Source organism: Anopheles arabiensis, chromosome 2 (genome assembly GCF_016920715.1).
Source record: "Anopheles arabiensis isolate DONGOLA chromosome 2, AaraD3, whole genome shotgun sequence".
Taxonomy (NCBI): domain Eukaryota; kingdom Metazoa; phylum Arthropoda; class Insecta; order Diptera; family Culicidae; genus Anopheles; species Anopheles arabiensis.
Window position 1 is genome coordinate 91,908,401 of NC_053517.1, and position 27,217 is coordinate 91,935,617.

The window sequence follows — 27,217 nt, forward strand, 5'->3', positions numbered from 1 at the left end:
GTTGTAATCAATTTTTATTTTCTGGTAACTTTGTAAAGACTTGTTTGTTTTTTGGCAATTTATTCAATAGCTTATTAATGTTTCAAAATAAATTTTACATCAGCATCAAGGAAATATAGCTGTGCAGGGCTGCTCAACAATTTTAACCAACTATCTGAAACCTGTAACAATTATTTTAACAATTTCAATCCAGGTTCATTAACTACAGTGTAACTGGCATCATTTGAAAGTCGAGGAAAACAACTTTCAAAGTTTACGAAAAAATCGGAGACGATACCGATCTGACTCCAGAAGGTAGGTTCAATCATTATTCGGAATCATCCGGAATCGACAGTAGTCTGAGTCGTCTGTGGTTTGAGTTGTCTGCTTGAGCTGAGCCAGAATCGTCGGCCGGAGTCAAAGTAAAAGATTGTAACAGATTGTTTCTAGACGACAGCACAACTTCCGTGCCTGTGAAGGAAGCAGTAAAAACTTCATATAGGCGTAATATGTTAAGATTTTTGCCTTTTTTATATTAAGCTACGCATATGACTTTTATGTTTTCGTATATAAACACTGTTAGAATTTAAATGTTGTTTATAACCTGCATACATGAAGACAAAGAGAGCAATTCGTAATATAGTTCTTGAGCTCAAATATATTGCTCAGACCGTTCTCGCATCAGATTCTTTCTGACTCCGGCCGACTCCGAGTGATAATATGGTATAACTACCTCGGAAATGAAATTTAAAGGGTTTTGAAATAAAGCACAAGATGTTAAACCTCTATTGCAGTTAAATTGCTCTCCAATTCGTTTTAGATGGGAATTGACTATATATTTTTTGTCATACTTAGATCCTGTCTTTTACTTGGACAGTGTCTAGTATCACAATTAACCTTGCATTAGTCGTTTATATAAGTATTGTGTTTCTAAACTCATTCTTTTTATCAAATAAAAATAGCGACACATCAAACGACACATCGAAAAATGTGACTTTCTCTCACCCAAAACCCAAACCGATCCTTCACGCAAATGTGTCAAAATCACGCATTCCCCGCAGCAAAAAGCTCCTTTGCCCGGCAAAACACACACATGCATGCATATACACACACACACACTCACACCCAAAACACCTTGAGAGACCCATTTTTTCGCCTTTATTAATGGGCTTCGATTTCCGTGCTACCATTTCGATCACCTCTGGAGCGACGACGATCGGGCTAAAAAAACGACCAAATTGCGCAACCGATACCTTCATGCGCGGGTCCCAATGCAAACCAATTCCACGATAAGCCTCCCGGGCCCGATCGGCACCATTTATCACGTTTAATAGGGCAAAAAGCCCTCAAGGATGGGCACCGCTCCGTTTAGTATCGAATCGAACGTGTACGAAATTGAAGCGCTCCCCGCCCGTCCCCACCTCGCCATTGTATAAAGCGACCGCAAGGAAAAGTTCGCCCCGGGAAAAGGTGGGATCGGTGGGAAATGGGGGGATTTTAAAACAAATCTCCGCCACCATTCTGGCTACTAGCCAGAAGCTTTCAATTATTTTCACTTCCTCGATCAACCGCTCGATCGGCGAGACGTTTCGAGGCGGAGTAATTGACCACCGATTCCCTTTACTTATTTGCGCGCTGTGAGTAAAGCCCTCCGGGAGGAGAAAGAAACAAAAAAAAAACAACCATGAATTAACCGATCGAAGCTGTTTGTCCGTTGGTGCATGCTTTGCTCAACTGGGAGTAATCGAATGCGCCCATAGTGGCGTGGCTGTCGTGTGTGATTCACCTGAATGAAGCTGTACGATCATAAATTATGAAATTAATTTCTGTATTTGTTTTCCACCCATGACGTTCTCGAACGGGTTTACAACTTTTTTTGTTTGCTTAAGTTTTGTAATTTTTTTAGAGCATCAATTTGGTGATTTGTTTCAAGAAGAGGGTTGTGCCATCTTTATAGCTACATTACTCTTGCAACTGGAGATATCGTTCGTTTGACGTTTCAATTAAAGACGATACACTGAGCACACCGGTTAACCGTGGGCCGGCTAAAGAGAGATTTAACTCTTGAATTTCTGCTTCAACCATGCCAACAAGAATTTTATCATTTGTTCTACAACGCGATCAACGTTAACGTCTGAAGCTTGTCACACAACAACACAATAAGTATAAACTTTCGACTTTCAATTTGTTTTATTCAATCGCATCCTCAATTGATCTTCTTTACATTCCAGAGCACTTCGAGAAACACTAATCACTTAGCAAGCTTCACTGTAGAAGCGAAGCACACAAAAGCACGCACCTTAGCTCAATTCATTGCCCTAGAACTCCGAGCCATTGCCATCCATCCACACAACAGTCGGCTCGGATAGTTACATTAGGCTGTTTCTTCGTCCATCGTCCCGACCTCCAAGATTGCCAAGATGCAGCCGAGCAAAACCACAAAGCACGTGGCTTTGCGTGCGCAGCTCGTCAGGGAACGAAGGGAACCGAACGGAACGCGGATCCACGGTGACACGCTCACACCGCAGATTTCATCCGCGTACTTCCGGTTCTGGTCAATGGCACTGTTGATCGCAAACATCCATCCAGCGATGGTATGCCCGCTGCTGGTCGCGTCACACCACGAGATTGATGAAACCGTGCGAGTTAAAGATGGAAGTCTTGCCGAGGACGCAATCCTCCGGCCCAACGCCACCGAGATGATGTCCGGGTGGGCCATCGTTGCTGTTGCTGCTGCTGCAGCTGTTGTTGTTGTTGTTGTTCAAATCTGAGCGCATTCCGTTGAACAGATCCTGAGCTCGAGGCACTGTTGGATAAAATTAAATAAAATCGGGTTAGTTCACTCAAAACACTACAACATATCTCAATCCCTACGAAAACACTTACCATGCACGTGCTTCTTCTGGCGAGCGCGCGAGTTCTGGAACCAAACCTGCGTCACCCGCTTGCTCAACCCCGTCGCCAGCGCGATTCGCTCCAAATCCTGCCCATCTGGGTTGCTGTCCACCTGGAAGTTGGCCTGCAGGATCTGTATCTGCTCCTCCGTGAACGTCGTCCGGATGCGCTTGGTTTTGTTCTTCCCGTTCCCGTCCGCATCCAGCCCATCCTCGCTCGATGTCGTTCCGTCGTCGATCAGCTCCATGTAGTGCGTCTTGCACAGGACGCGATCCTCGCAGATAGCGAACTGCTCGCCCGTCGATAGCTGCCGGCCGCAGGAATCACACGCAAAGCACGCCAGATGGAACACGTACTCGCGGGCGCGCCGTACCCAATCGGTGGCCGATATCGAGCGGGCACACTTGGCACAGCTCGTCTTGAACTTTCTGCAAGGGGGAGGGAAGGAACGGGGGGAAAAGACCATAACACCTGTTAGATGCGATCGCGGACGGATGATAAGCGCGTGCGAATGCCTTACTTGATGTAATCCGATTTGCAGTACATGTCACCGTCGCGCAGATAGCACGAGACCTGACGCTCGAGCGGGCAGAAGCACACGGTGCAGCGCAGGCAGGACCCGTGCCACGCACTGCCGTTCACCTCAAAGATGTAGCGATCGGTGATCGGTTCCGCACAGCTACCGCATGTTTTAAATTCCGTCTGTGAACGATCAGAGGCAAAGCACGAGATAGTTTTGAGTTTTTTCGATCCTCTTTTGATGGAAAGATATAGTTTTCTGCTTTTTTGAAGCTGTGTATTCTCTTTCTAGGCTACTCTCGTTTGTTATTTACTTTTTGGATATCTTGAACTACTATTGAGTATAATGTTTCTTTTTATCAAGATTCTGACACATTTCAATTGTTTGTAAAGCTGTTATAATCACTGATTTATCTCTTATTTGAGTGGTGCTGTACTAATTATTCTTTATAGCATATGAAAACCGCGATATTTAGTTCGTCAATCAATTATATGTGAGCTTCAATCTCATCCAACTCTAGTTCAAGAGTTGATCAATATTTTATGAAAAATGTTAGACGGTCTCATGGTACAGTAGTCAATTCGCACGACTTAACAACATGCCCGTCAGGGGTTCAAGCCCCAAATAGATCGTGCCGCCATACAGTACTACGTATCCTGTTATGGGGGGTAATCCAAAATAAGTCATTGAAAGCCAACCCCACAAAAGGGTACAGGCAAACCTTGACCAACAACGGTTGTTGAACCAAAAAGAAGAAGAAGAAGAAGATGAATAAGTTAGACAAAGAAAAGGAATTTTGATATCTTCAGCACAAAATAATTTTGTTATTCACAAGTACTTGACCAGCGGAAGTAGAAACTGTCTAATTTCCAACAAAGAACATAAGATTTGAGTTCTTTATATTTTGTTTTATACAATCAACGTAATGAACATAACTCACAAAGTATTGTTAACTCATCGTAATCTTGCTCAAGTTTCTCGTTTAATGTTCTCTATTCTTAACGAATATTATATATCCTATGGTCTAGTTGGATAACTTAAAATCTTTGCACACAAGGATTAAATATCCTAAAATAACGTCTCCTCAATCAAACTAAGCAGTATGAAACGCTTACAGAAACTTTCTTTTACCTTCATTTCAGAACTTGCAAAGAAACTGGATGCACGTTGGAATCAATTCTCCAATAAAAGTCCTTCACAAACGGCTGTGTTTAACGTCCGTTACACAATGGTTCAACAATCGTCTTTCACTTCTGGAACAATTCACACTGTTTTAACAAATTTGTAACAGAACAATTCATCACAGGCTATTCACACCTTATTCCAATAAGGTGATATCACTCAGTCCTTCTTAATGCACTTTCAACAAGCTTCACTTTCCGCTTTCGGAGCTATCTACCTCAATGCACTTTTTCAACACGATTAACTGACATTTCACACAACACACACTTTAAGCCACAAGTCAACTCTTCCGCGCGGTTGCCTTTCGCGTTCTGCCCAGCTGTACCAGCACCCTCTCGGATGTGCGTCAGCCACCGTCGCAGGTCAATCTCAAACTGAGCACACGGACACGGATCCTCTTCAACCCGGCAGCATCAAAAGGCTAGAAAAATCGAAACTCGCACCCCGGATGTCCGTGGGTGAGTGAGAGTTCGATGAGAAGATACGTTGTTTCCCAACGATGAGACCTCTCCGCCAAAGAAGTCGACGGCGTAAAGGTGGTATTGTGGGTTCTCTTTTCCCATCCATTCCTAATAGACACTTCTCTATCCGACACGTTCGTGTTTGCTTTTGGTGCGTTCTCTTTCTAGGCTATTTCATCTCCCCCTTCCGACACATTCTAGGGGTTTGTTCGCGCACACTCTATACCATTGCCAAGAGTTTAGATCTATGTACTCGACGTACACAACCCAGCTTTAGGGCTCCCCTCTCTTCCCTGACCTTCGTTTGTAGGGGTAGGGGTGCACACACGATAAAGATGACTCGCTCGAACCAAAAAGGGGCTGCAACATAACACGCCCCTTCGATTTATGCGCGATTTATGTTTTCGATGGCCTGGTGCTGTGTGTGTGTGTGTATTTAGTTCCGTAGCACCCTCTTGACTCAATTGTTTTCGATTCAGGCGCGTGAGTTCTGTACAACGTAGAAAAGGGAGAGAAAAGTCCCTTGAATCGACACTTCCGAGTGGTCGCCTTAACGGGGGTTCGCTTTTGTCACTTTAAAAGTTCCTGGTTTGGGAGATTTTTTTTGTTTGCAAGGAATAAGCAAATTGATTGAAGAATTAGCAATGGAAAATTCTGTAGCCACATTTAAGAAGTTGAACTAAAAAAAGAGCGAGGTTCCAAAGCCACCAACTTCTGACGGAACAATTCGAACGCATAAGCGTTGTGGAAGAGCGCATTATTCTTGTGCTTCAATTCTCTTAAGCTGTTCTTCTTCAACATCTGAAGTGGTCTACCAACTTCCAAAATCTCGCTTCCGGTTGACTCCGTCGGAAAACGGCCCCCCTACAAACTGTCCAAAAACTGACACGGAAAGTGTCATCGTCACGGAACGTGATGTCATACCTTTGACTGTCCTCCCGGCACCCACTCCCGACCTGCCCGGGCATACACCCGGGTGTTGCATAATTGTGTCCCATTCAGATGCAAATGTGTCCTGCGTGTAGCTTCTGGTGTGGCATGCCGGCCAACACAATGTATGTGTCTGTGTCTAGTATGTCAGGCCACCGCCGTCACCGTTTAGCGATGCCGGGATGTCGTGTGACGAATTTTTCATCCTTTCAAGCAGACGATTTAGAGCTGAAGGTCGCCGACCGACCGGTGTCGCGGAGAACAAGCCTGCCCTGAAACGGTGGTCGTGTCGAAACAGCTTCCGGACGATACATGATGAATTTAGACGAGATCGTGTACGGCACACGGCTTTGTCCACCTGGTCCACGTACAAGACGCTTGATCCGAAAGGGTACGTACGAGGGAAGGTACAAAGGAATGAAGACAGATTACTCTCAAACGTTCTCAACTGTAGCATAGCCAAAAGGTAGTGGTCAAATGTGTGACATTGCTTTTAAAGTCTTTTGCTACCGTTTGACAGCTTTGAACGGCAGCAGCTCGCTTTAACGCATCAACTACACGGGTAATGGTGCGCTGAATGGAAAGCGTTCAACACACCACACCTTTCCGTTGCATCCTTTTACCTCGTTTGCATTCCATGGACCCTGTGTGTGAGGGTCTTCTTTTGAAGCGCTGTGTTTCTTTTGCTACTTCAACAGTGGGATGGTTAGTTTTGTTAGGTTCGTTCAAATCTTCAACCAATATGGCATCAATTCAGGTTGAGGAATAGTTTGTTTTTGCGCAAAAAGGGTAGCATGTTTGAACCAGCCTCATTGTTTGGAAGATAATAGTTTTGTTATGTGCAGTGACAGTAGGAAGATGGGTGTTGTGTGTAATTTGGAACTGTTTGCAAATTGTTACGCTGTAAAAAAGCTCTTCAAATATTAACTCGTAAGTAATAATAACTGTTGTTAGGCTGCTGTATACTATTTTAGGATTCAAATGTTGATTTTTTCAGCTTATTTCATTTTCAACGCCTCATAATCATCGACGAGGATTACAGTCTTTCCCCGAGTTACGCGAATGATGCGTTCCGGAGACATTTGCGTAACTCGGATTATCGCGTTTTTTTTGTTTATTGTATTAAGTGATTGGCCAAACAAGCGGCCTTATCACTGAATTAAAACTAGAACTTAAATAACTAACACAAAGAGCAGGTTAAACGCAGTGTACAATGACAAGACGGATCAACAGAATCTTGTAGGTTGGTGCCAGTCAAATAACATGTAACGCTGATTAAATTTACGGGCCTTCGCAGTCATTGGGTCGTTCTCGCTGTATGTACGTCTTGTAAGGTCAGTTCTTATTAGTCTGTAGGTACGGAACACTCTAGGAGGGACATTTATGTTGACTCTAGCCAGTAGTTCTGGCGAATCTATCTCACCGACAATAAGCTTGGATAAAAACCTACATTGGGCATTATCACGTCTCCTAGCAAGTGTGTCCAGACCAGTCGAATATCACATTTTACAGTCAAAATATACTTGATTAATAATGATTTTTGATTGAATTTAGTCCATTTATGTTATTTATTACTTATTTGATGCAATTGGTTTAGAAAATTTGGTTATTTCTTTTCTGTTCTTTTTCTTTTTAGTGATTTAAAACTTAAAAAAAATGCAAATTATTTTTCCTTGGACAATTGATATAGAGAATTATACAGATTTGACATCTGAACTGCCAAAAATGAAAATTCGCGTAACTCGAATTCGCGTAACTCGGGGAAAGACTGCATTTAAACGAAGTCAGACAGGTATTACTATTTAATTCAAACATCACATTTGAAGTTGTTTTTTTTTGACTAATTAAAATAACCTGTTAGAAATAAATAATTGATAGAATAAAGATAGAAATATTTCTTAAAAGTTCGAAACTCCGACTGCTCCGGAATAATACGTTGGATGTGCAAGAATTTACAATAAATTCGTTCAAACGATATTCCTGCATTTTTTGAAAAATTTTCTGGCAAATGCCTGTTATTAAGAAAGTAATGTTATAATGATTGAAATATCGAAAAATATTTTAATAATTCCACTTTCATAATGCTTTATGGTATGAACTGAATTTATTCCGAATTCCAGCACAATTCTTAGGACTTTCACTAAAATGAAAAAGCTTTTACACCGTTTATTAGAATACTTTTTAAAAATTTGGCATACTCATACTCACTAGATGTTTAATATTCATCTCACTTAAGATACACAATATTATTTAGAAATATTTCAATAACTGGGAAATGTTGTCTACTCGTGACTTATGCTAAGTTCTTGATCTAAAATTACTAAAACAATAAGTGATGATTATAATGACATGTTATTTTGATACTTCGAACAGAAAAGTGTTTTTCTTCGCAGCTCAAATAGTAATCTCTGCAGAGTTTAATCGATTTTCACCACTTTCTAACACCCATTATTAATAATTACAACTATCACATTCATTCCGATCTATTTACCCTTTTTCCCCAAAGGAGTTATATGTCAATGTTTTTACTGCCTATCCCATCCTTAGCTAAAACTATCAGCAATTTGATCATCCTTAGTTGTGAAAATGTTAACCACCCGCCAAGAAGATAGAACCGAACTCCCACCCACCCAAAGAACAATCGACAAATAAGTGATCAGTTTCAGCGCCCACAGCATGCGGTCCGTCCGACTGCCTCAGGTGAAAAGCGTTGTGCGAACAAAGCATTCCCTCGGCGCATTTCCTATCCCACCCTGCTGTGTCGAAAGGAAAATCCGTTCTGTTTCCGGTTTCCAACACACACACACACATGCATCCCCTCATCGGCACCGGATACGGTGTTTGATTGTTTCCTGTGGCACAAATTTGGTAGGCGTTAGACGTCACAAGGGAACGAACGGCCCCGAACACAGTCTGCCAGTGGCTGCCTGGCGCAGGGTGCGAATTCTTGCGGGTGATTTTTCAAAGCCCCCTCCAGGGCGATTCAGCTCAATTGCCCGCATTGTACGGATTAAGCGCAATACACAGGACGGCTGGTACGAGAAGGGTGAGACAGGGAGGATTTGCGTTAGCTGTTCCCGCTTCTAAGACAGGTTCGTTGCCTGCGTACACGGTCGAATGAAAAAAGGGGCTAAATTGTCGGTAATTAAATTAGGTGCTTGTAAATCGCTTCATCGACTGCTGCTGTTTCTGTGCTCTGGTGTCGTGTGGGTGAAGTCGTTCAAGCGGTCCCGGGAGGATTTATTTGATACGCATGGGCCAGGGAAGGTGGCGCTGAACAAACGACAGTGATGCGGAAGCGAAGGGATGCATATTTAAATCAATACAGCATGAATGAAGGCGTTGTATTTGGGTTAAATATTTGAACAAACTTTATGCTCTTACGGGTGTTTAGGTACAGCGAAATATGTGTGTTAAACTTTTGAATAATAAACACACATTTTTTGCCACAAAAAAAGGGTTGAAGAAACAACCCCCACCCTTACATCTGTCACACAATTCGATACAAAAAGCACAAACCTGCTAAAATACATGCAGCAAAACTTTCCCTTTTCTTGTATCATATTCCGGCTGCTCTCTGCCCAGTCCTTATCGACCCGGGTAGAAAACATTTGTAACGATTTTTATTTGATTTCCATGTATTTCCCACTTTCGGACACACGGACCGCCTTCGGACGCCCGGGCACGTCACGTCTGGGGGTTCCAAGACGAATTTGTTTTGTAATCAAACGTACAAACAAACAAACAAACACTGAAGAAAGCAAATACAACGGTAACTTATTTTACCATACCAACACTGGAACAGTAGGCGCTGCCTAGAAGCACACTCTTTGGTCGCTGAAAGGAGAAGAGAGAACGATCCGAGCGAGAAACTTTACCCGTCTTCAGAATCCTTCGTTCCTGGGTTTTGTGCTGATTTTGCTCGAAAGTACGTAAGATGAATATTTTATTCATTTTTTTTGTGTTCTTCTACTGTGCAACTGTGCTGGAAGGACCTGGTTCGGATTGCGAAGGGAGAACGGCCTACCCTGTACAGACACACACACACATACACGTAGGCTTTATCCCGCAGGACGATAATCCCATTATTTTCGTATCGTAATCGGATCATTGCCGCGGGTTGAACGCGGCTTTTCGGTGAACGTGAGCCCCCGTACGCGTCTTCCTGAGCCTTTGTATCATTAGACAACAATACATCTGTCATTTGAGAACAGAGCGGCCAGAGGCCACTGGGCTATTATGGGCCCGTTTAAATCGTGTGATGCGGATGTCGAAATGGGAAGGGTTTGGTGTATGTTGTACACGGAAGAGAGCAAAGAAGTGGTAAAGCTGTACTTATCCTTTTCGATACGTTTGTTGTGTTGCTTTTCCATTTCGAATGTGCTTAACAGGTGTTACTTCATAAATAGGAACCCACTCACACGTTAGCTGTATTGGATTGTTTTATTGGTATTGGTTTTCTTTTAACTTTTCAAAAACATTTACATCAATAACTTATATACACGGTTGGAATTTCACTAGAGTTATGCATTTACTTTTCACAAAACTGTCACGTTTTTGTTTTGTGATCACCTCAGCTCTCCCATTATGAGGCCTGCGTCCGTCCTTACGAAACGAACGCAACACAGATGTGGGTGCAATTTGTGCTAAAACTTCCTGCTTAAATAGTTTCTTTGGTATTTTTTTGTTTCCTGTATGTTCTACACAAGTGGGTCGCTGGCTCAGCAATCATCCAATTGGCAACTTCCTCCGTGTGGCGAGTGCAACAGTGATTGCATACCCATATGTTACACCATCAGATTGATGAGGTTCACTGTTCGGGGGTGAAAAAACGGAAGCAAGCTTAAGAAAGGCCCAACGTCATTCTCTCTCATTCACTCCGATGCTTACCGTGTGAGTTGAACATGGCACCGGGATGTTTGCCCATCCCTGGACCGTGATCGTGATCGCCCAGGCTCGTCTGTCCGCTGCTGTTGTTGTTCAAGTCCTGTCGCAGTGCGCTGAACAGATTGGGGTTGTGATCGCGTGGAACTGAGGTAGCACGGAAAAGAAAAGACAAGAAACCAGGAATTAAAGAATGCCCAAACAAACTAAAAAAAGCTTCAAGCTCGAATTCGAATCGAAAACCGATCGATCACCTACCGTGGGTGTGCTTCTTTTGGCGGGCACGCGAATTCTGGAACCAAACCTGCGTCACCCGCTTGCTCAGCCCGGTCAGCTGCGCTATCCGCTCGAGGTCCTGCCCGTCCGGGTTGCTGTCGATCTGGAAGTTGGCCTGCAGCACCTGCAGCTGCTCCTCGGTAAAGGTCGTCCGGACGCGCTTCGATTTGTTCTTGTTGTAGCCGTCGCTGCTGCACCCATCTGCAAGGGAGATTGAGCGTGATTGAGCCAACAGGGCACGCAGCGCAACGCCGGACGGCAACGGTCACTTACCATCGCTCGAGTTCGATCCATCTTCCACCGTGTCCATGTAGTGGATCTTGCACATCACCTTATCGTCGATCAGGGCGAACTGTTCGCCGGTCGATAGCTGCCGGCCGCAAGTGTCGCACGAAAAGCAGGCCAGATGGAACACGAGATCGCGCGCCTTCCGCACCCAGTCGGAGGCGGCAATCGTGCGGCAGCACTTGGAGCATTTGGCGCCAAACATTCTGTGTGAGGAGAAGGAAATAACGAGGGGAAAATCAAAGATCAAAATGGATGCAACGTACTCTCAACCATCAAGCAAAACTCTTTAGATGTTTATGAATGTCAAATTCAATTGAATAATCTAAACACATACACCTTCCAATCATATTCAAATCAAGAATGCTTCAAATCAATGATGTTCATGATATCTAATTCAAGTTTTCCATTCAATTTTTGCAGTTGTGAGAAGGTTGTTGTGGAATATTGGAATTGAGCATTTGAGACATCGAATGCAATGAAGAATAATGCCATTAAATCACGAAATATCAGTTGATAATGCATTAAATGATGAATCAAGAATAATATCAATATTATTATGTTCTTGTTCACCCTATGTTCAAGTCCATTGTCTCACATGAGTTCAAAGGAGTATACAGGTTCTGCTTTGAAGTAACAACCTGTTAGAGCTATGAGCTAACTATGAGAATACCAACATACCCTATTAGTTGTAATCTCTTGTAGAATTACCCTTTATAACATCTGAAGATTCATCTTGCATTAATTGCAATCAAAACCCATTGCCTTAACTTATACTGGTTTTAAAACAAGGATTCTAACCCTGCTCGAACCCGAACATTGATTAACAATCTAACACGTCTACAACACAACAATGCCCCTCCAATTCCATATCCCTAATCGACACTTATCACCAATCGAAACCAATTACGCGGGGACGCAGTGATTCACGGCTTCCTTCGCCGCCGCATGGTCAGGCACCAAATCGTTCACCATCATCGCGATATACGGCCGCAATTTGTACGCGTATCGAATCGTACCCGGCGAGCCTCGAACCTGTCCCGCTCGCGATCGAACCACACCAAGTATCGATCGCGCACCTTCTAAGGAAACGTGTCCTGCACATTAGCTTCCCTCCCTGGTCCCGGTGGTACGATCGAAACGATCGAACAAACTTACCATGTTTCCTACCCCATTCGAAGAGAGTGTCCCCATGACAATCGCGTCCCCAGCTCTCGGCCACCCGTTACCAGTTGTGTGACAATGCGTGAACCACCCATTTGCCCCGGTCAAAGAAACTCCCCAGGTAGTCCCAATTTAATTATCGTCCATCGTAGATATCTTTCCGCTTTTGGTGCGCGACATCGCCGGCGAACGTATTTGTAACAGCAAAACAACAGGAAAAAGAATGAAAACAATTCCCCATCCCGCTGTGATTGCCGTTTTTGTTTTGTCGCTGGCTCCTACACGGCTTGCGGAGACACGATCGCGAACGATCCTCCTACCCGTGTCGCGAATTTCATTCAAAACCCAGATTCTCAACCCCAGAACCACGGAGAGGGCGCGCGCGCGCCTTCGGTCAGGTTCATTCATTTATTTATTCCGTGCGCTGTTATTTATTTAATTTTAATTGAACCAGCGAACGCGCTCGAGTGTGTGAGTGTACGGGTCTCGGTGTGGTCAACGTCTTTGCGACACCTTTTGCTTTCCCGTTTTTCCTGCCCCCTGCATGAAGGGTTGTGTTTTTTTTGCACCGAGCGCTTTACTTCTGGATCGAGCAGGATCGTCAAGCTTGTTTTGTTTTTTTTTTTTCGTTTCTCCATAAGTTCGAAACAATCATTCTCCATCGTCTGGCAGCAGCATAATAGTTGTGCCTTTTTTTTGCTCTTGTTGTTACGACTTTTCTGGCGACAACGCACTTCGAACGTACTTCCCGTGTCTGAAGGGCAACACTTTAAGCGCAAGCAACAGCACGGAAACTCATCTTCAAAACGAAAAACATTGCAACAACCAAAAACTCGTCTGTATTGCACTCCCATATGGTCTAAAACAAAACCAAAAGATGGTAGAAGGTACACTGACGTTGCTTGAAGCTCACTGAAAGCAACAAACCCTCAACCCAAAATGATTCGACCACTGTTAAGGACGTCATGGGGGAGCTACTGACTGTTCTGTGCGCGTTTTTTGTTGTTGTTTGTTTTGCACCTTGAATTTGCATATTACACCGCGATCGAATTATCGCGTTGTAAGGAAAAAGTGTCGAGAACAAGCAAGACAACAACAACAACCACAACAAAACTCGCAACAGAAACGAGATTAACCGTACACTGTCATACACCGAGATGCCGTGGGCTCGTGCTGGGTGCGCACTCTGTGCAGCACGACAGTGAAATGTGATCTCGTCCTAAAACTCCGCGTGACGCATGGCTACCGGGCTGATGGCTGGTGGACCAGTACGGGGAGGGTGGAATTTGCCACTCCTTTTATGCCACATACCTACCTTCCACTACCGCAAACTGGTTGGCGCTTGCCTTTATAGTGTATTTTTGAACGTTGGATTTCAGAGGAGACTAGATTGAGCCGGTGCAACAATGTAGAATTTTCCGTAGTATTCGTTTGTACTAGAATAACAGCATGAGTGGATTTAGTACACAAACTAGCAAACCTACTTTGTCTTGTATTATTTAATTTTATTATTATATCAATATCTGTTTCACCTGCACCAAGCAGCAGCATCCTTCATTTGCCAGAATCCTGCAGTGCAGAATCAAACGTAAACTCACCTTGAAGTGATTCCACGCGACACGAACGAACAGGTATCGGGGGTTCGCTGGCTTATTAATAAAAATGCACGCCAATTAAGGCACTGCAGCAAAGCATCGTTGGCCTTTTATTCCTGTGTGTGTTTTGTTTCACTCCGCAACACCTCAAACACCTTCCAACCATTCGAGCCTGATAAGCCGATCATCATCTTCATCGTCGTAAGTGTGCGCGATTGTTGCTTCCTTGCATAATCCACGTTGAAACTAAAACAACAAAAAAATAAGCAAGCACCATCTCGCACGACGCTAGAAGCCGTGTGTTCGGAAGCAAAACATCAACACGGACGGTGCAAAAGGAAGGGTCTCTCGGCGCGTGTGGGGTAGCGATATGTGGTCGCCGGAGCCCAAGTACGCACGCGATGTGCTGCGATATGGTCCGCGACCCGCTGACCAGCCGGACGATAAATCATAAACTCGTTTGTACCAAGAGCCAAACACATTTATCACTCCGTGTGCATCAGTCAACTGTGGTCGCTGACGGGACGCGGCACCGGCGTCCGGTTGACCGGCGTTGTAAAACACCGTTCAACACGGCTCCGAATTTCACACTCACAAACCAATGGGGAAAAAGATGATACAAAACAACAAAAAAACTGTGGTGAATTCAAACAGTGCACACATAAAAGCATGACAACACGAACACATGAGCCACAATCATTGGGGGCCATAGTTGGCTAGGACGTACAACATCAGCACAACACATCAACCGCAAACCACAAAACAAGCCACAACAACAGAAACAACAACGGAACACGGGAACGATCGCATCATCTGCTGGCGCGGAAGCATAGCGCATAAAACGCGCTGCGACCCAATAACGATGGCATGTGCGCGATTATGAGCCTCCAATCTCCTTGCAAGCTCCTTCGTCCATCCACTCAATGTTGAAGAAGATCTTGCCCCCCCCCCCCCCGTTTTTCGTCAAACAACTCCCGACCAACTTCGCTCGTAGATTCTAATCTCCACCCGGTGGAACATATGCAATATCGATGTTTTCTCCGCTCGCTGTCACACATTCCATGTTTGCTCTTCTCCCGTTCGGTGCACACTTTGTAATCACAAATAAGGATCGTTGATGGTGGTACATGGACCCGCGACGAACTGGAACGAGTCAATCGATACTCCCTCCCAAGCCAAATGGCATGTGGAACGGTGTACTAGACGAGGGAAAATATGTTGTTAATTAATATTTTGGTCTTAGGAGCAATCTTAATAATTTGCTCTTTCCTGCCTTTTCTATGCTTTTCAACGCTGTACTTAGATATAAACTTCATCACAAATATTATTTTCATTTTACAAGACGTAAGAGCCACAAGACGAATAGAACTCTAAAGTTGATCTAAATCTTGGTTTGAAATGAAAAGAAATAAACGGAACATGACACAATTCTACAGATTTATACACTGTGGATGTGAAACAGGTGTCCGTGCCGTCTAAAATAGGCTGAAATATAAATTTTGACTGAATATTGAATTCAAGTTTCAGTTAGGTTCTCTGAAGCCGCATTTGACCCACGAACTGTATTTTAAAGACTCCTGCTTTATAGCACTCTTAATACAGTGTAGGCCAGTTTTTAGTAGTTGTACAGATTTCGTTTTACCAATATCGAGTTAAAGCGGTATCCTTGTTGCACTTGTTCATTAATTATTTATCTTTTTGAGTCTTTGTAGCATTTTATCCACTTGTTGTTTCAAGTTTGACTCCGTCATTTTCCTCAGTTCTCTCTAAAAAAATATCATTATTTCTCATATATGAAACACTTGAGTATTGTTTGACGATCAAATAGAGTGCTCCAAGAGCTGTATTTACTCAGATAGCTAAAATAGCAGCAAAGAGAAAACAATGTACCACAGAAAAAAGAGTAGCCAAGCAGAACCAAACCACAAAAAGTGTCCCCACGCGGAACCCACCGTGCGCGATTAACAAGGCGCGATATGTCTTGTTTAATTACCGCTGCAATATGAGCATTCAGGTTCGAGACTATGAGCAGCTACCAGTCCTATGGCCCACCAATCCTTGCCAAGCCTTTCCGATTTACGATCACACGGCAACGTTACCGTTTCAGTGTCCGTTCCTTGCTAGATCTTTCCCGTTGGTTCTTTTCTGCCCTCTTCTGGTGCTCTTCCTAGCGTCACACGAGAAAACAACCGATGAGAGGAGGAAGGAAACCATCAAAACCCTACCCAGCCCTAAGAACAGGACGGAAGGGTTTCGATACAGGCAGTATAAATATTTATTTCGCAACATACCGCATCGAAGCCCTGGAAGATTGATGGATTTGCTTTTTTATTGCAATCGCTCCATCCCCAGCGTTCGGTTCGGGTTGCACTGGAGGGCGCACCCGGGGCGGGATGTGTTGTTTTATTAATGCCCACTGCTCCAATTGATAAATATGCCAATTGATAAAAATGATAATACAATCCCCGGGTATGGACCGTGCAGCACCGGTTCCGGTTTGGCGTCTTGCGCGATCGCCCGTCTCGCGTATAATCGATAACCAGCGTGGAGCTGAGCATCGTTCACGGCTCTCACGCCACACCGCGTCACACCACCGGTGTCATACCGGTGGGGAAGGGCCACCGCACAGTGCCTTCGTGCCAAAGTGTTGGTTCTTTTCCTTGTGTGTGTGTGTGTGTGTGTTGTATTTTTCTTACAATTCCCATTCCCATCGTAAATCGAATTGGCGCCGTGCGGAAGATACCGCGCCACGATGCTCTTCCTTACTTGCTAGGGATTAGAGGCCGAACTTGTGCTCAGAAATCTGTAACACACCTAAGTCCTTCAAGACCCCTCTCCCCCCCCCCCCACCGCTCGTAGCTCTGACACGCATCAAATGACATCGCAATTTTAAAGCCAAAACGTGTCGCTCTATCTCGCCCGCTTAGAGCTGTCTAATCCGACAGGCTCCTACCGAATGACGCCTTCGTTCTTTATCGCAGTCATCGCCGGTCTGTTCGCTGCCTGTGCGCCTGCTTCCTTCATCCAGCAAGCAAACGCGGAGATTTGAGAGCGCAAAGCGCAGAAAACTGCTCTACCCCGAGCCCGAGACGTGACAGACCTTTGGGGCCCGTCAGATAAAGTGTCGTGATATAATAATTCCGCCTGGCCCATAAATAAATCGCTGTCAAAACAAGTCACCTCATGGCATGTGTGTGTGTGTTGGGACTGTTTTTGTATGTTTGTTCTCTTCTTTTCTGAAGTTTATTTCCTGCAACGCAGCATGGAATAGCAGGAGAGGTGAACCACTGTATGGTTTTGATGTGTTTTTAAGATTTCCTTATCGTTGCAACATTCTTGATCGTGATCGCGATCGAGACTGTGTGCCATCTATAAAATAAATATACAACCGCCAGCTCGGCAGCCTCACTGGTAGTGCGCCATTGAATGGTTGATTTCACTTGCGTAATGGTAAAATTTTCCAACAACATTCGTAACGCTCAAGATCAAATTCACGCCCGGGATGTGTGGTGCATTGCACCACAACTACTCACTCACTTCGGTGCATTTCTCGGCCCTCAATCAGCATACACGTTACATCCTTGAATCGATTCGAGTTCGACTCCCCGAGACTGCACTCCACGAACGACCCCGTGTGAAGGAGACTGTGTATGTGCGTGTGTGTGTGAGTTGTGTGCACATCAACATCAACAATGACAGAGAAAAACTCCTTCTCCGCTCCTTCCCCCGCGGAGCGTATGGCTGTCAATCGGCATTTCAACGCTCAGTATGCGCACGCCACATCACACTTACCCTCACCTTATGCCACAGCGGTACGATTGTGTGCACCCCCTAGAGCCGTTCGGAAACATAAATATACATCAAACACTGCTCACGAATAAACGCGTCCTGTGGCTGTGGCAAGAGGGGAGCAGAGGAGCGGAAAATCAAAACAAAGCTCTTCTCGAGCGGATTGTGCATTGTTGAGGCTGAACAGATAGTAAAGTGGAATGGAACGTCTATAAATAAAAACACAAACTCCAGCCAGTCACAATAACGCTAGAGAAGGCTAGAGCAGCAGCAGCAGCAGCGCAGGAATCTCAGTAGATTCCCGCAACACTCAGCTGTTCGACTCACTGGGAGGTGAATGGGGTGGAAGGACAAACACAGACGCCAGCTCAGGAAGGTGGTAGAACCGTAAAGATTAATAATCCTTTTCGCGAACACGGTGTACCTCGATCCAGTTCCAGCCAGCCGGGTTCGTCGCTTACCTTCGCTACTTCGCTCGCGCAAGTCTTTCGTTTTAAAAGCATCGTTTCTTCGCCTTTTTTGTCACATTTTTTTTCGGGCGTTCAAATCGATTAAAACTCGCCAGAGAAAGCAGCCAAGCGGAGATCGATCGATCGCACAAAATTCCGCATACAATCGAATAAAAACCCAAATGTATGGCTGCGCGGTGAATTTAAAGCCCCCTTTTTTGTGTATTCCACTGTTCACCCTTTCGCGACCACAGCAAACACGGCCGGGTTTGGTAGGACCACGGCGGAGCGCGGGGGGTAGAAATATCAATAAATTATTTCACTTTATAAGCCAACCAAAGGCGGTTTGGAAAATGATTAATTTCCTTTTCGCCGGTGCGGCCATCGCCGGTGTCCTAGTGCCAAGCAACCCGACGTGTTTCAACGCCCGATCATCATCAGCCCGTCGCATGGCGGAGTGATCACGACCGTGCTGTGGAGCTGCCCCGCCGGGAAAAAATGGACATTGAATCGAAATGTACCAGGATCGTCAAACACACAACAAGTGATCACCAGCCTTCCCTCGGAGCTGTTGGATTTTCCCGCTGTTTGTTTGAGTTCAACGCTATTCAACGCTTGGCTAAAGTTTTTTTTTGTGCATGCGTTGTATCTGGTACATATTGGCATAAAGTATTTTTCCTCTCCTTTCTCCCTCCCTGGTGCGCACACGAAGCCACTTCAGCCATTGTGTGATGTTTGAGTTATTGATAGAAATATCTCACTTTCGGACCTCGTTTCGAACCGATCGAATCACCCAGAGACAAACAACAACCGGCTTGCTTGGACAGAATCTGTATCGGCCAGCAAACCAGACAGAAAGAAGGCTATTTAGGTGTGCGTTTTTGTCCTCCGTATCCCTGTCGCTCTCATACTGCTTCGATCAATTTTGGATGTGAAATATGATCGCGAAGGTTCCCCGTTAGTACGCACGGAGCGTTTCGGAATGATTGACAGCCTCGCTGGAAGCATCGATCTTTCTTATGATTATTAATGTCTGTCTAATGCCATTTCCTTGCCCGCCCCATGATCACACTCGCTTTCCTTTCATTCGGCTGTGTGCTGGTGTTGTTTGTTGATGGAGGGCTTTGGCTTTTTGCTGCCCGATACACACGTAAAGTCTGATTTCGGTTGCCTTCCCATGCTCCCGCGATCATGATCCGGCCGGGGTGGAGCGTGAGTGTAATATTTTAATTCTCAACAGGTTAGATCTTAATTATATGTAAACAAGACTTTACTACGTTCGCCAGGCACGACATGGACCCGGGGTTAGAGGGTTTTTTTTCGCTGTTGCCTGTTTTGGCCGATCGGTGTGCCGTGGTACATAAATCATTCGCATCTAATAGGGATCAGGGCTTGGGTAAGTGAGATGAGCTTGTGGTACATTGGTAAGCGGATGGGTTTGCATATGGATTTGGTTGGAAATGTATCGTATCTAGCGTGTTCTTCGGGATAATTGGAATGTTTAGGGCAATTGATGACATGATTAAAGTACATTTTTAATATTGCTCCATTTGCTAGAAGAGCCCACCCACGTTAGTGGATTTGCATAGAGCTATACAAAATGAATATCTAACAATTTAATTTACATTTATATGGTTTGCTAATGCAGAGAAATTTCTTTCTTTTTCACGAACTGTACTCCTTCTTCAACTGAAAAATTTAATAATTTACAAGACTACTTACTTGATGTAATCCGTCCGGCAGTAGACTTGTCGGTCGCGAAAGTAGCACGACGGTTGCCGTTCGAGCAGCGTCAGACAGACGGAACAGCGCAGGCAGGATCCGTGCCAGGCACAGCCATCGATATCGAAAAGGTACTTATCGGCGATCGGTTCCCCGCAGGCGGTGCATATTCGCAGCTCTGTCTGCAATGACACACACACACACACGCAGAGAAGAAAAAGAGGAAAAATAAATAACTATCTTACCACAAACCGACGAACACAGAGCGACGAACGTAGGGAACACGCAAAATTAGCCGAACCATTGTGTGTAATCTTTGTCTTGGTTAGTAAAGATATGGGATAAGGATGAAGGATCTTTGGCAGTATTTTTGTTTAAAATGGTTTTTTTCCCTCAAAAGAAACGATCGATACCGAATACCGGAGGGTTCAATTTATCGACAATCATCAATCGATTGCGAAATGGTGTGCGATCGTTTTGCTCCTCGGAAAGTAGACCCTCAAAACGGAAACATCGTGTTGGAAATCTGACTTCCAAGCTAATCAGACATCTTTCCTTTTTGATCGTTTCTTCAGCAAGGGGAATCGGCTGCACATTCAACAGGAACCGAGGATACCTCTCAAAACGGAAGCTATCCGTTTTTTGTCCTTCTGTATGTGTTATGTTGGGACAAAAGGAAGGGACGCGCTACCACAAACTCGTCTTGCGTTAATTAGCTTCCTAAGAAAAGCAAATTGTTTGTCTCCCAGAAAAGTCACACCGATGCAAATCATAACCGATCGGATAACGTTTTGCAAAAACCGGACCTTCCTTTTCAATCACTGTCTTGTGGCGGTTCACACTATTCGCTTGCTATACGAGAGCTTACAAATGGCGCTTTTCCCTCTTCATCGTGAGTGACAATGACGCCACCAAGCGCCATCTGTTCCGCTGCGGTTGACTTTTGTGGCAACGATTGGTGTAGCGTCTCACTCACTCACCCTCTATTTAACGATCATCCCATCGTAATGCAGTCACTTATACCATGCTTGTGAACACCAGAAATTATGGTATGCACTGATAGGTGTTCTAGCAACAGTTAAAGCAACAAAAAAAAGACAGAAATATTGTCCCTATTTTTCCCCCAAAGGAGGGGTGATACGCATCATCCATTTGTGTTATTGTTTCCTACCCCCATTGGCAAAAATTGCACTGTCATACGCACATTAGCAGCTGCCGCAGTGCCATCGTGCCGTACCGGGTCGGAACTAATTTTCCCGCACTCTCGGGAACCGCGTTACCCGGCAGAAACATATTCACGAACAAATTTATTATTTATTATCATGTGCTCGAGCCGAAATGTGGTCGATCACGCTGCCGCACGGTTGAAGTGGTTGTTAAAGAGCCGTTAAAAGGGACTTCCGACTTTTTGGTGCAGTGATTCCCTTAGGACGAGGACTGTTTGTTGGTTTTTGCTGTGGCAAGCGAGCCAGTAAGCGTTTTGTTACGAGGGGAATGGAGCAAACATATGCTTGCCTTTATCATGCCTCTTGAGGTGAAAAAATATTGTGTGGTGGTTGGTTTGTTTGTGTTGGGAACAATAATGCGTTATGGTATTGTTTTAACGGTTTAATATTGGGTGAGTATAGGAAATTTCAATGCAAAATAAATGTATGTTTAAATACATGTCTGTAAAGAGGTGTGTGATACATTTAAATTAATTTTAATCAATTAAAATCCTTAATAGACTAGTTTTATAAAATTTGATATTTGAAACAATTAAACACTGTACGTAGGTACAGTTCGTTAGCAATCGAAAATAAACCCTTTTTCTACAAAATATTACATCTACTTGAGATACATTTTATCTGTTATGTAGATATGTTAGTTCATCTTCAACATAAAACACCCAACAACCTGCAGCCAAACATTCCCTACAGGCGGTCGATATCACTTTTTATTTCTTACTCAACCAAATCAGTCGCGGCCGTCGCGTGGAAGAGAAAGGCACGATGAAAAATGGCAATCTGTCGGCACCTCATTTGACGCAAACGATTTGACATTTTCAACAAAACGCTCACTGCCAGCTAGGAGTTTTGCCAATCTATAATCGAAAACAAACCTTTTCAGCAACAAGCAAAACCGCAAAATAGCGCAAGTCAATTTCCGCATTTCAAAATCTTTAAACCCCACTACACGCGACACCATAAAATGATAAGCGATCACATTACAACCCTGATGTCTTCCTTAGGAGCCTCCCGCAACGAGCCCAACAAGCATAAAGCAACAAACGCGCAGAAAACACGACAAACACCAGGAACGAAATAATAATCTCCTTACAAGAAGCAGCTCCTGCACACGACACTAAACTGGGCACAAAAACAAAAGCAGCAAACGCTAAAGACTTCTTTCCTCATGGTTGTGTCCACAGGAGGAGAGATACAAAACCAAAAAAAAAACATTTTATTGACATGTTCGACAGCTTTAATGGTCAACTGTATGTGTTTTTTTGTTTTGTGTTTTTTGTTTAGTTTGGTTTATCGTTTTCCTCCAGATGCCTCTTCGAAATCGAGGGTGGCCATCGATCGGTCTGCCAAAAACCAAACAGCATCCCCCTGAGCACACCAACAACGACAAAAAATGCACACACACAACACAAACGGAAATATGGCGACACGCAAGCCACCACCAACAACAAACGGTCACTAATGTAATCAGATAAATCTCAGCGACAGGGAGCAATAAAACTGTCGTCGTACTTGTCACGTTCACACACCGGCCCCTCTCTACCGCTCCCACGCTCCGTGGACACCGTTTTAGACTCACGGCTTCCCGGAGCCGGAGCCAGATGATTCATTGAGTGATGAGCCGATCGTACATATTGAGGCGCCCGGTTGACGAGGACGCCTCACCGCGGGGTGGCTCACTCGCTCGCTCGCTCCTTTCTCTAATCGATCAGGTGCCATCGGCAGCGTTCGTATTTGGGGTTTTGGAACAACAGGGCCACACTGTACTGCCGTTGGAGGAGTAGGAAAGGATGGATAGTTAAGGGAACGAGGCATTAAAAAAAACTAGCAGCAAAGATGATCTATCGAACTGGGAGGATGTTGGTTTAAGGTTTCACTGCTTCAAGCAATGAAGATGTTGGTTAAAGTGTTCAATTTGGTGTCTTGTTGCGGGTCTTAATGTATGATTGGACAATATTTTTCATGATAAAACACATTATATTTGTGATAAACCATAAGTAATTCATTATTCTAGGACTCTGAACATTTAAATCTACTGTTTGTTTTAATTTATGACATTTAAGATCACGTAATTTCGCGTTGTTTCGTCACTGTTACGTTAAGTACTATTCTCAGGTAAACCCCTGAGGTATTAAACCCTTAGACCGCATTGCAATCGAAGATCCAAATCATTGTTGAATTGATGAAAACGTTCAATAAGTCTCGTTTCTATATTCTATAACGTTTCAAAATAACTCAATCTCCAGCATTTAAAATATTCAAAACGTAAGCTCCTATGTTCCATTTAATCCACCGTTTTCCTTGAAAGTGAGCGCCTCAGCAGCAGGACCACTTCCCTTGGATGTCACTAAAAATTGATTAATCGCTTCAGCTCCACACAGAACAACATTCGGCGATTATTGTTAAAGCTAACCATTCGAAACACACTCTCCACCGTGAAGGATGTTACGTGTCGGACGTAGTCAAATGCGTAGTACGTCGGATACCGAATAGCGTCGAGCCATTATCATCGAACCGATTACTGCAAACCGAGGGCGCCAGTAATCGCAACCCTGCCACCCCGTTCCAGCAAAGCTGTTACGTACGTGCGGCCCCATCTGCAGCCGCTAATGATCTTCAGGGCTACGGGGCGCTACCGCGTCAAGTATGGTCTCGCGCATTGGATCAGCTTCTGGAGTTTTCTGATGCGCACGCGGGGAGACCGCTTTTTTTGGTTTAGGCGCGAACGTACAACGGAAGCCAGAAGCAAAGATGAAGAGAGGGTGGAGGGGACTCAAAGTCACCGAACGCGGGGTCGAAATGTGCCGTGAAACTAAGCGCATCGGGGCAAGATTTACTTAATTACCACTAATCGATGCGCACAGACGCCACAGACAATTTTAGGCCGGCACACATCATAAAAAGGGTTGTGCCACGGAGGTTTCTGTCGGCTACCGAACCGAGGCGGCTCTCATTGTTTTGGGGAGCTTTTTTTGCCTGTGGCTCTTCATAGTGTGCTTTAATTTTTCATATTTTTATATTTTTTGTTTCTAACAACGACCCATTTGCTACTGTTACGGTTACTCATTGCTTAGCGGTACCACAAATGGCGATCCTCGACGCGCGAAGTGAAAACAGGGCCACTCGGGGTGGCCAAGTGGCGCATGAAGCACGGGTTGCTAAAAAGGGGTTGGCATGCCCATGCTGTTGTGGTTATTGAGTAATTTCTAAACGCATTTTCTAAAACCAGGTAGGACGTTCCCTGTTCATCAATCATCTTCAGCAGAGCACTTTCGTTGTTGCGTGCAATTGCAAAACAGAAGTAACGCTTTAGCTGGCTTTTACGTTTTCTAATGGTTACATTGGATGTCATGCTTGCACTGATTTTTAAAGGGTAATTTTTACGATACTACAACATTTTTTTACAAGCAAACACTCATAACTATGTTAATAAAATTCCATAAAAAATCCATATATAAACAACCTGTTAAACGATACTTTCAAATACTTCATAAACATTCATAACCGTTTCCCACACATTCTCAGTACGCCTTGGTGTTGTGTCCTAGCAACAGGTAAAACATCGTTCTGTCACCTGTCAACGGCAAGCAGAGCTAGGAAGAGCATCTAAGCCAACGGCACCTACTCCACGGTCCCTTCGCCTCTCTAATAAGCCACACACTTGCCACACACTTTGCCGGCTGATGACTTCGTCGCCGATATTTTTCATCTTAATCGCTTCCCTTTTCGGAGCTTTCTGGAATATAGAAACAATTTAGTGGATTATCAATCGCCCCCACCGACAAAACAGTGCCGTGAATTAACTCATCCTACAACGTCCGCTTGGTGGGGTTTCATCCCGTAGGGTTTAACCTCTGCACACCAGCGGGCACCCTCGAGCAACAATGGCGTTACATGCTGAGCGATCAATATCGTAAAGCGTAAAACTCGAATCACTCGAGCTCTCAATCGAACGGTTAGCCTCACGGGAAAGGGTTGGTTCATTGGTCGCAGAAGAGAAGGTGAAGCGTTTCGGGGACTATGACCACGATTTCGGTGAATAAATGGCGTCCTGATTGCAACAAATTTGTGTTCGATTTTTCACATCTCCCCATAGACTCTCTATTTCTTTTACTGTTATTGCAGTTTTAGTAGAATAGTGCGTGAAATACTTTATTAGTTTCAGGAGTTGCGAGAGAGAGAGGAGATTCAACCCAACCACCCGATCGACTTTTTTGGACCGCTAGAGAGAAGAAATAAAACGTCTTTCACCATTCTCACAAACAGCATCGCGCATCCAGCACCGCAAACGCGAGACAATCGAAACACGTTTGCATTGCATCAAAGGGGGATGTTCTTCGTGGCCGCCTGTAACCATCACCACAAACGCTAGCTTGGAGACGCAGACAGGCGGACACAGTGACCGTTTATGTTTTAATAACGCTCACCAATCTGTCCGAGACCGATTCACCCGATTCACCGACGCCTGGACCCGAGGTGGGGTAGTAGACCCCCGACCGCGTTTATTTACCAGTCGGCTTTCTACACCTTGTCCCGTGACAGTTATGAACCATCGGGGCAAGTTATTGTGACGATTACCGATAAATTTAGATAATATCTTCTGCCCCGATACCGATGCCGATGCCGTGCGCTGGTTTGCCGCCTGTCGGTACCGTTCCGGACCTGAACGATCGGGTCGCGGTGGTTTCTTCTTGTTTTTTTTTTTAGATTCAATTCGAACGATCGAACTGGCGCGTCACATCGGCATGTAATCCTTTACAGCGCAGTGTTTTTTTATGACCACAATGGGCCTATTTGGTGTTCAGATGGGTAAACTAGGGGCTAAATTTTAAATCGCTCGTTCTGTGTTTTGAATTGTTTTCTACTCTTATTGAATAGTTTTGTCTTCTTTTTATCTTTCATATTATATTTTTCTTATTAAAATGTACTATTTAAACCCTAAATTCAAGGCTTTAGTTTCGCTTTGAATTGTCATTACTTATCAACTTTTACATTTATCTATTATTTAACTATTTAACACAGTTATGCGATTAGTGTTACCCTGTACCTTGTACTAATACAAACTTCAATTAAAATAAGTCCTCAGTTTGGCCATCGAGTATCCCTATCGACTCCACTGTAGACACAACCAAAGCACAACCAAAGTCCCCATCATAAACGCATCTTGCTCGATCATATGGTCGTACTAAGCTCGTCTGACAGGTCCCATTGCAGTACCCAATCTGGCTGCTTGTTCCCTACCAAAACTGCCATCGAAAATCTTCCGATCAACGCGAACGCGAAGCAGAAAAGCTTCAACCTCTCTGATCTTAGCGGCTGACATCACTAGGGGAGAGCCTTCCCATTCCCAAAAACACCTTCCACCTTGTGCCGTCCCCTTTCGTTGGGCTTCGGTCACCCTGCATCGGTCGCGTATCGGTTCGGTCTCGAAATAAAGATAAGCCACGATGCGTATATAAAAACCATCCGAATGATAATCGGTTTCATATTTTTCTGGGTGGAAATATTATTCAAATCGAGCGGCATCTCCCCGGGACACGAGGCCATAAAACCGGGCGATCCCGACCCGGACTGTCTGCAGCTGAGCCCTCGTGCGCATTATTGGAAATCAAACCGCCCGCATTCGCGTCCAGCCCGAAGAACCGTTGAAGTGAGAACTTGAGATACGGCACCGATTTGCGTTTTGATTCCTTTCGATCCGTTTTCGCGAAAAGCGCGAGAACGATTGAGCTGTGCTGCCTAGGCGAAGACGGCCGGCTTTGGTTCGCTAACCTTGGCCTACCTTGGCCTCCCTCGGATTTGAACCGGTTACCAAGAAGCCGATACCGTCACCGCGAGCTGGCATGACCTGTGTGCGGCT

At 44.6% G+C, this 27,217-nt stretch overlaps 2 protein-coding genes across 2 annotated transcripts in view; both read right to left on the reverse strand.

The window, feature by feature from the left end:
• Positions 1–1,616: 1,616 nt before the first annotated feature.
• On the reverse strand, positions 1,617–5,025 carry LOC120898035 (LIM/homeobox protein Awh-like). Its single transcript, XM_040303351.1, has 4 exons — positions 4,526–5,025; positions 3,395–3,576; positions 2,866–3,302; positions 1,617–2,785 (listed from the first exon to the last, which is right to left on the reverse strand). The coding sequence occupies exons 1-4, from the start codon at positions 4,529–4,531 to the stop codon at positions 2,595–2,597; spliced, it is 816 nt and encodes a 271-aa protein (XP_040159285.1). The 5' UTR covers positions 4,532–5,025; the 3' UTR covers positions 1,617–2,594.
• Positions 5,026–10,391: 5,366 nt separating this feature from the next.
• LOC120898034 (LIM/homeobox protein Awh-like) overlaps positions 10,392–27,217 on the reverse strand; it is a 29,535-nt gene continuing 12,709 nt past the window's right edge. Inside the window, exons 2-6 of the mRNA XM_040303350.1 lie at positions 20,132–20,313; positions 11,401–11,618; positions 11,110–11,328; positions 10,858–10,998; positions 10,392–10,780 (exon numbers count right to left, since the gene is read on the reverse strand). Coding sequence (XP_040159284.1) covers positions 10,755–10,780; positions 10,858–10,998; positions 11,110–11,328; positions 11,401–11,618; positions 20,132–20,313 — 786 coding nt within the window. The 3' untranslated portion in view covers positions 10,392–10,754. The remainder of the gene's footprint in view (positions 10,781–10,857; positions 10,999–11,109; positions 11,329–11,400; positions 11,619–20,131; positions 20,314–27,217) is intronic.